Here is a 9673-nt window from a genome sequence, read left to right on the forward strand (position 1 = left end):
TTAGCCTGGTGATGGGTATTGAGGAGGGCACGTTCTGCGTGGAGCACTGGGTGTTATGAACAGACAATGAATCATGGAACACTGCACCAAAAACTAATGATGTAATATATGGTGATTAACATGACAATAAAAAATTAAAAATAACATGAATGTATACAATGGGAATGGCTCATGTATTCATTTCACAAATATTTAAACGTACTTCTACTGCGGATATAGTGGCCAGACAAAAACAAAACAAACAAAATAAAATATGCGCTCCTCCCTCATAGAGCTAGTCAACTGACAGAAGTTAAGAGAGAATAATGGTAGGGTATGTGGACAACCAAGGGGTTTTGAAATCAGTTTGGATTTTCCTTCTCTTGTTAGAGGGGAAAGAGGCTGACTTGTTAATATGAGAAGGGCTGATAGTTCCTTAAATATTTGTAAGACACGTTGGTCATTGGGATTTTTAATAAAGCTGCTGTAAATCCAACTCTAGAACAAATTGATTAAGAAATGTAAATTTTGTAATTTTTCATAGTCTGAGGATTAAAGTGAGAGTCGAGGAATGAAGTAAAATTAATTTCAAGGTAACCCTTTTGAATTTCAATGGATGTTGGGAAAAAGGGGTGTTGACTTACTGCTCCAGTTATGCTAAGGCTAAGTTTACATTTGGAAAGAAAGAGGGATAAGGTAGAAATTACATTTTTCCTATTTTCTCTAATATTAAAGTCGAGTAAAATTTATAACAGGAAGTTGGAAGAAGGAGGACAAGAAACTAATATTTGCTGAACCTTACTATTGCACAAGCCACAGTCTTGGCACTTTGGGTACCTTAGCTTATCGGTTGCTTAGAAACCAGTCAGAAAAACCTTGGTGAAGGTCCTCGACCTGACAGTCCCAAGCCCTCAGATTTTGGGCAAATCCCTTCAATGTCAGGAATTTTATGAAACCCAGTATACCCAACGCACAGATCTAATGGCATAATGCATGCAAAGTCGAGCACAATGTCTGGCTGAGAGCAAATGCTCAGAAAGACTGCTTTCCCAGGGATCCCAGCCAGGAAATATCATTTTAGAAGACAGTCCTTTTCCAATGTGGCATGCCATTTCCTGGGTAGAGGGATTTAGATGCAGGAGTCAAGTGGAGCCTGCAGTTTATTAAATCATTATGATGAAGGTCACTGGCAATAAGGCAGCTCTGCTTTTAAATGACAAGCTAAGCCATTTTCCCATTGTAAGAGCTCATCGGGGAAACATAACATATTGCAATGATGCCTCAATTAGTTGGAATTACTGGGGATTGTGCAGATGTGGTGTTTTAGTTAAAAGTATTCTTCGGATTACTGAAATTTAATTAAATCCCTAAATATGCAATGTTCAAATTTTATGCAAATCAGGTATCTCTTCTGCAACATTGTTCATCCCAAATAAAATCTAGCCAGAGGGTTTGATACAGAGGGGCAAGAAAGTGGCAAGATCATTCTCAGGACTTTGTCCTGAGTCATCAGTTGGACAACAGTTTTTAGCACCGTAATATTTAAACAGTTGAAAATTTCATAGTTTTGGGATAGCGTATGGCTCTAAAAAGCCTTCTCATTCAAAACAAAAGAAAATATTTGTACCAATAGGAAAAAAAAACCTCTGCCTTAAACTGCATCCCCGGAGAAATGTTTTGAGATACTTGTAGTAGTTAAATATTTCAGATACTTAAGATTTTATGTTATGAACACATACAGATAGCGGGCAATCAAACTGTCCTTCATTTGCAATCAAATGGGATCAGTTGATTCTGAGACTGACCAGAAGAGAAAGTGACAGGCACTGTCAAAAGAGACTTGCTCTGTCAGTATTTTGACACTTAGGGAGGTAGATTAAACCATAATTTTCCAAAAAACCAAAGAATTCTCCTTTAGGTTTATGATTTTCAGGTACTTAATCAAATATATTATCAATAATCAGTAACTTTAAATATTCTTTCTGATTTTTTAAGATTTTATTTATTTATTTATTTATTTATTTATTATTTATTTATTTGAGAGTGGGGAGGAGCAGAGGGGAAGGGGCAAGCAGACTCCGAGCTGAGCTCCAAGCCCAGCGTGGGGCTGGATCTCACGACCCTGAGACCGTGACCTGAGCTGAAATCAAGAGTCAGGTGCTTAACTGACTGAGCCACCCAGGTGCCCCCATATTCTTTCGGATTCTGAATAACCCCAGCAAAAACTGCAAGAAATTGTATTTGCTTATGCAAACCCTTCTGTGTTCCAAAGGGGAGAAACAGGAGTTAGAAAATGAATCTTTATTATCATTTACTTCCTTTTTATTTATTTAGAACCACTTATGCTCTCTTTTTTTTATTATTATGTTATGTTAATCACCATACATTACATCATTAGTTTCTGATGTAGTGTTCCATGGTTCATTGTTTGCGTGTAACACCCAGTGCTCCACGCAGAACGTGCCCTCTTTAATACCCATCACCAGGCTAACCCATCCCCCCACCGCCCTCCCCTCTAGAACCCTCAGTTTGTCTCTCAGAGTCCATCGTCTCTCATGGTTCGTCTCCCCCTCTGATTCCCCCCCTTCATTCTTCCCTTCTTATGCTATCTCTCGAGTTCCTGTCAAGGCACCGCTCAGCATTTTTATTTAACTCCAAATACTTGAAATTATTAAAAGCCCGATTTAATAGGGCACTGGTTCTTGAACATCTTCCTGAAGGCTGACATTTGATGTGATGTGCAGAGGGCCATTTCCTCTGACACTTAACACAAATTTTTTGAACCATTACTGTCATTTATTTTTCAATAAATTATAGTAGGAGCCCATACGTAAAGGTCTGTGCGCTCCATGGAGCGGGGATGGCAGTTTTGGGCGCCCGCCATGGTAGGCTCAGCGGAACTTCACTGCAGCATGAGTTAGACCCTCATGATATTCCAGCCTGGGGTTTGGAGTTCCTCAGAGCTGGGTGCCTTCTCTATGGCAGTTTCTGAAAGGCAGAATGTTTGGGAGGCTACTGTGATTTGGAACCCTTGGGCTGTGGACCTCATCATTCTCAACCCGAAGATGTCCTCATCCAATCATTTGTTCACTCATTCATTCATGCGGGTGTGCCAGCCAATGGGGACCAGAGAGGAACGAGGTCTCCCCTGACCTTAAGCAGCTCTCCAAACCACAGAGGAGGTGCAAGCAGACGGAAGGTAGAACCCATGGGATGGGGGCCTCCCTGAGCTGTCACCAAGAGTGAGGGTCACACAGGGGCTCAGACAGTTACTCCCAGGGTCATGCAGGACTGGACGGGGAGGGGGGGTGTGGGGGGGTGTCACAAACAGGGTCGTCAATGACAGTGAAGGAGGAGGGGATGCCAACTGTGGGCACGTGAACGGCCTGTTGGAACAGGGGCAAAGTGGGGGTGACAGCCTGCAGCCAATGCGGAACGGCCTTGGGAGTCCAGTGGGTCTCGGTTGACATGCAGTGGGCCATGGGGAACCTTCACCAGGCTTGAAATTTTAAAAATTTGAAACTTCTCCTTGGTGAAAGACCTGGCTGAAATCAAAAGGGAAGATTCTGTTGTTTATTTTGTTCATTAGAAAAGATATGTCACAGAAGTGTGGCTTACACAATAATTAGACAAACAATATCTAGCTCTAGTGTGACCTTTAGTCTCCAGGGTGCCCGGGACCTTTCAGAGGTCGAGAGTCTAAAATGGCTGTTTTCCCACCAAAGCCCCAGCACCCTTCTGCTCTCCATCTCCTCTCTCCCCTGAGTGCATCTTTTACTTCTGTCGGTTGTCCTGTGACCATGGAGGAGTTTCCAGTTCGCTCCTCCCATGACCCTGGTATTTCTAGCCTGCTGCCTGGGGCGGGACTCCCTCTCTGGGTTCATGTGATTTCTCTTTCTTTCTTTACCTCCTTCTCTCTTTCCCTTTCTGGTCAGTTTCCTTACACAAAATGCAAATCTGGGGCTTTTACACCATAAAATCGAGGCGTATTTCATGCAGCATATTGTCCTTTGCATATACTTTGGATTGTAGATAAAAGCATACAGTTTAGTGGAATCAGTGATGCACTTTCATTACGTAATCAGGCCAACGTGAAATGACAAGCCAGAGAACGGGGGTCCTTACCTCAGTCAGACTGTTAAATCATCCAGACACCTGTCTGCACGCTGACAGGCCCCACAACATCGGCCCGCTGCTCCGAGAGAAACCACTGCTCCATGAACCGTGCATTACGACCAGCTCATGATCTAACGGAAGCAAGGCTTTCTGTCCATAGCCCACAGTGTGTCCATTCTTTCAACATTAAGAAGAAATTTAACTGCAATTTACCGACTTTTGCCTTTTTTCTTCACTGGAGACAGAAAGGAGGCCATGCCTAGAAAGTCTCAAAAGTTTCCATTTTTGGGTGTATAAGCTCTGTGGACAGACACCTGTCTCAGGCAGGACCCAGAAAGCTTTAGGGGCCACAGGAATAGCTGGCCTTTCTCAGTGGCAAAGTGTGAGACTGCGCAGAGCCCGTGGATGAAGCCTCACAGAGCCTTTAACTTGAGACAGAGTGAGTCAGCATTCCGTCGGCAGAACGGCCGGGATGCGTACAGGGTTACGGCTTGCTGAGTGCCTTTGATAGTACAGTGTGTGATGCTCGCTGCTGGTGGATATGCTCGCCAAGAGGAACGCCACCCCTTCCCACACTGCCCGGCCTGCGCTGTCTGTGCGGCTCCGCTGGAGCCAACCACTGGCTGGGGTATAAGAGCTCGCACAAAGGGGCTGTGGCATCGGCACTGAAGAGAGTAGCCACCCTGACAACCAGGAGCCTTTTTTGTTCTAGATGCAGCTCCCTTTACAAAAGAGCTGCTCCCAGGAGGAAAACACCAGCAACAGGCATGATGCATTAGGCCTTGAATGGTTTTAGGGGCCTGTCACTTGAGGACCTCACTGTGGTTGTTGGCTTGGCTTCTCCCCTGAGTGTGAATGCAGGGGGAAAGGGTGAGAGCAGAGGAGAGGGAACCTCAGACCTGGGAGAGCCAGTGCAACTCACACAAGTTTGGACCCGACAAGAGCACTCTAGGTAGAGTCTACAGTCATCATCTGCAGGAGCACATCCAGGGATGATTAATTCCCAAGACAGTTTCCCCCACCAGGTTAGTGACGTCAAGAACCCTGGGGCAGTGGCGCCTCAATGCCCCTTGTCACCAGCTTGCTCCAGCTCCTAAACCAATGCTGCTTCCTTCAGCAACGCCTTTGCTATGAAAAACACGGCGGCCGGACGAAACCGTGCTGCGTGTGTAGTTGTTTGCTCTGTAGCTCAGGGCTTCTCTCCCAGTGACCGGCCGCAAGCCCTCGTCCGACCAGCAGCCAGTCCACATCTGCAGCCACGTGTGGACTCTACTGCCTTGGACGGCAGCTGGCTCCACAGGCCACCTCGCTGAGGAGGAAGCGAAAGGCGTTCTCAAGGACACCGCTAGCTGGTGGCACAGTGAGGGCGACGGTCCTTTCTGCCAGCTCCATCCTATCTGCCATACTCAGATTTGCCACTTTGGAAAAGCACTTAGAAAAAGCTTCCCCTGGGCTCAAGTTAGAAGTGCCGGGCACATCTGTTCCCTTATTTGTGCGGAAACCAGCTCTTAGGACCCAAATTCAACAATGAAAACAAGACATAACGACTCCACTCTCTGTGCAAAAGTATTCAAAATTGGATACACATATTGGATGTTTAAGAAAAGGGCTTTTAATCTAATGTTGCAAGACCTAAGTTTCACAAAATGTTAGTGTCTCGGCATCCTAACACATAACGTGGGTGAAGTGCTCACCCCGCGAACAAAGCTCCAGGAATACAAGTGTTTGCTTGGTTTACCTTCCAGGTGACCCTGATGCTCTGAGATGACAGGGGTTCCAGGTGAACTTCCTGAGGTGGGCCGTCAGGAGCTGTAAAGACCAAAACCCACAGGCCGGTTAGAACTGAGTTCCAGAGCAGACTGACATCTACACAACACGCAGGCCCGGGAGACAGGCCCCCGGCAGCTCAGAGAAGCTTGTCAATCTGGCCGAGTCGCTGGGTGCTGAATTCACCCGGTGCGTACTCGCTCCCAGGAAAAATGAACCTTGAGGACCTGTTCTTGTGTCCCTCTTCACCACACCTTTGACACCGTGATTAATAAACCTCAAGTCTGAGCAAGTTTGCAGGTAAGACAGGAAGTTGTAAGACAACATGGCTTTTGTGAAACCCTGTGGCACCTGTCGAAGACCCTTCTCTTTCCCTCGAAAGTCATGTTTAGGGACATGGCCTTGGGGTCACTCAGGTGGTGCGGAGCTATTGGGGCAAAAAAAGAAATCAGGATTCTTCTGCTTCTGAGTCGCTTTGATGGCTTTGGTTTTCCACACTTTCTGAGTGAAAACTCTCATGACCTGGGGGCCGTTGCCTCCGAAGGCAGAAGCAAAGTTAAAGAGCCAAAGCGTGCAACTCACACCACCCTATTTCCAATGCTTGTAGAGATTCCAATTACCTTCCAGTTCCAGTCCGTCACTAGGTATCAGAAACATGCTAGCACCAGGCACGCAGCGCAGAACTAAGAGGTGGGACACGTTCTGGTCCACCGAGAGTTGACACATTACCAGAATAGCAGATGCACGCCCTGCAAGAAAGACCAGCCTACAGCGTGGCGGACACTCAGGCATCTTCCAAGAAGTAGAAGCAACCGGAAACTTAGGACTCAGCGGGAGAGACCCCTCCTGATGAAAACATGCTGTGGGATGATAGCTCCGCCATCTGAGCTGCACAGGGACCATTTCTGTGGACGTGGAGATGTCCGTTTGCAGAAGGGGGAGGAGCACAAGGGCAGGAGGGAATGTGAACTGGTTTGAAGGGTTTGAAAGTCGGTGGAAGGGTAAAGATAAAGGTCAGATTAGGGGAGAGGCCAGGTCAAGGGAAGCATGCTCTCCTTGGTTCAGGAGAAGAAGTTTGGTGTAATACCCGGATGGAGTTGCTAAGTTGATGGGTGTTTCAGTCTTTCTGCCGGAGTCCAAATTCTGGCCGTATCACTTAGTCGCTGTGTGGTTACTTAATTTCTCTGTGTCTCCGTCTCCTTCTTTATAGAACAGGACAATAAAATGCACGTGCCATAGGATCGTTATGAGAATAATGTACTCGGCAAATACAAGCAATAATAATTATTTTCACTGGGTGTTTGACACAAGGGGAGGTAAAGGGGGAAATTCATATAATGAAAAGAAAAGGTACACTTGAAGGAACAATGTCTGAGCACAGATGCAAGGGTCCTATCAGGAATGGAGGTGGTGGGGCCCCGGGGCATCAGAGTGACCATCTCTGTGGTGGGAGAGGGAGGAAACAACGGGGGAGCTTTTGGTGGACTTGCTGGTTGAGGGAAGCAGGTTCAAACCTGATTGTGTTTTGTTAGCAAATAAAGTGTGTTTCTTAGCAAATAATAAGAGGCAAGGTCAGGGGCGTCTGGGTGGCTCAGTCAGTTAAGCGTCTGACTTTGGCTCAGGTCATGATCTCAGGATCCCAGGACCGAGTCCTGCATCGGGCTCCCTGCTCAGTGGCGAGTCTGCTTCTCCCTCTGCCCCTCACTCCCCCAGCTCATGCTCTCTTTCCCTCTCTCTCGCAAATAAATGAACAAAATCTTTAAAAAAAAATAAAAATAAAATAAAAACATAGACAAAGTCAGCAAATCAGAAGGGCAGAAGGAAGGAGGGCCGTGGCTTTAGGAACACAGGGCCCAGGGAATGGTAATGGCCAATAGAAATGTGTGCCCTGCACAGCACAGAGGAGCACGGAGCCCCAGCTTGGCATGTGAACATCACACGGGGGGAGGCTTGCGTGTGGGCCTTCACGAGGGCGTGGACAGGTGCGGACAGGGTGTGCAAGTGGACTGCGGTGAGCACTGGCGCTGGGCAGGAGGAAGCAGGTGCCCCACTTCTACTGGGGGAGGGCCAGAGGAGCACCCTCTGGCTCCATATGTGAGCAAGAAGGCGCGGGGGGCGGTGGGGGGCTGGGGACTGACTCCAGAGGCCGAGGCTGGTGGGACCAGAAGAGGGTGAGAATGCGAAGAGAGGAAGCTGGTTTGCCGGAAAAGATGGTTCATTCTGTTTTACAAATATGAACTTGAAGGGAACTGGAGACATCAGCACTGGAAATGTTTGCAAGAGCCGGGAGAGAAAGAGGAGTCAGGTCTGCATCTGCTTCCTTCTGCACACCTCGTTCCGTTCTGCTGCCGCCAGCCTGGCGTCTCCTCTGCATGTCTCCTCTCTGTGCTTGGCCTGCCGCTGTCCCCACCGAGGCGCTCAGCCTCACCGAACAGCCTGCCCCAGCCCCGCATCTGTGGCGGGTGCCAGCTTTTATTTGGGTCCTAAACATTGATTCTGGTTTCCACGTTACCTCTTTTAAAGGGCACATGGGCCCAGAGCACCCTTCAAGCCACTCACTCATCCTACTAACTTCCGTGTGTCCTGGGTCCTGCCTCCCTCTGAGTGCTTCTGTTCTGCACCCCCGTCCCCCATGCACCCCCGTCCCAGCCATGGCCAACATCTCAGTGGAACGCAAACACACCTGCCCCGGGAAGATCTGACCTTCTGTCCTCAAGCTTTCTTTTCCCTCCGTAGGCATTGCCTGCCCACACCTGGGCGGCCCCCACCGTCTCCCCCACCTCAGCGTGGGGGCCATCACAACCACAAGTGGCGCCGGGCACTTGCTCAGAGCCACCTTTGCCCCAGGCTGCCCTCCCCCCTACTCTGAGCTGCATGGCCTCCCGACCTGGGTCCGGAGCAAGTCCCTGCCTTGAAGGGTAAAGCACTGTGAGACAACGAAACGCAGAGCACACCTCTCTCAACCCAGCAGGTCACGGGGACCGCTGGTTTGCTGGAGGCACTGCAGCCTCTTGGGTCTATGCATGATTCCCCACGCGAGAAGGCTACGTTAGCACCGAAGCTGACTCCAGAGCAGGGACCGAGGGAGGGACTGGCATCCAGCTGCCTGCCATCATTGTCCTTATAGCTCTGTACCTAATTTCTGCTCACAGGGTCATGCCCTTCACGCAGGAGCCTTTTGATATGAGCTCCAGTGAAAACCCGTGTAGCAGATTTCTCTCAGCTGAAAATTCTGTGGTCATCGAGAAGCATGGGGTTCATCCACGAAAATCCTTCTTGAAAAAATGATTTTGAGGTCTGACAGCTGTGCTGATGTTTGATTATTTTAATTTAATTGTGCTAAATCAGACTTAAAGAAGCTCCTGTTGGTGAGGAATGAGAAGTAAGATGGGGGCAGCAGCTCACCCTGCATCCTTTGAGTGTGTCTGGGCTGTGACCTTTGGGGCCATCATTCTGGGCGGGGAGCGGTGGTGGGTGGCTTATAAGCATAGGCTTCACATCTTTGATGAGATAGAGTCAGGCTTAAAAACAAAGATACGAGGATAGCGTTTACAAAATGGTCTTGATTCTATCAGAAACCTTGAAGTCGATGATGCAGTCATGAATTGGGGAGAATTTGGTTTTCCAATCTGGTCCAGACCTCTCTCTCAAAAATAAAGTTATAGAAACAACGTCAAAGACAAACGCCAAAAGAATACAATCTATACTCACACATTAGAGTCATGCCCGATATAATTAGGAAGCATTTTTGTTTGCTGGGGAACTGAATTTTCCACTCTTCAGCTTTCTAAAGCATTACAGGAAAAACTTT

At 47.9% G+C, this 9673-nt stretch overlaps 1 protein-coding gene across 1 annotated transcript in view; it reads right to left on the minus strand.

Annotated features, from left to right (window-relative positions):
* DSCAM (DS cell adhesion molecule) overlaps positions 1-9673 on the minus strand; it is an 822687-nt gene that overhangs the window by 107651 nt on the left and 705363 nt on the right. Inside the window, exon 16 of the mRNA XM_073887019.1 lies at positions 5834-5904. Within this exon, the coding sequence (XP_073743120.1) occupies positions 5834-5904 (71 nt within the window). The remainder of the gene's footprint in view (positions 1-5833; positions 5905-9673) is intronic.

The sequence above is a fragment of the Callorhinus ursinus genome, unplaced genomic scaffold (genome assembly GCF_003265705.2).
Source record: "Callorhinus ursinus isolate GAN/ISIS: 27379988/994484 unplaced genomic scaffold, GSC_fseal_2.0 scaffold75, whole genome shotgun sequence".
NCBI classification, from domain to species: Eukaryota; Metazoa; Chordata; class Mammalia; order Carnivora; family Otariidae; genus Callorhinus; species Callorhinus ursinus.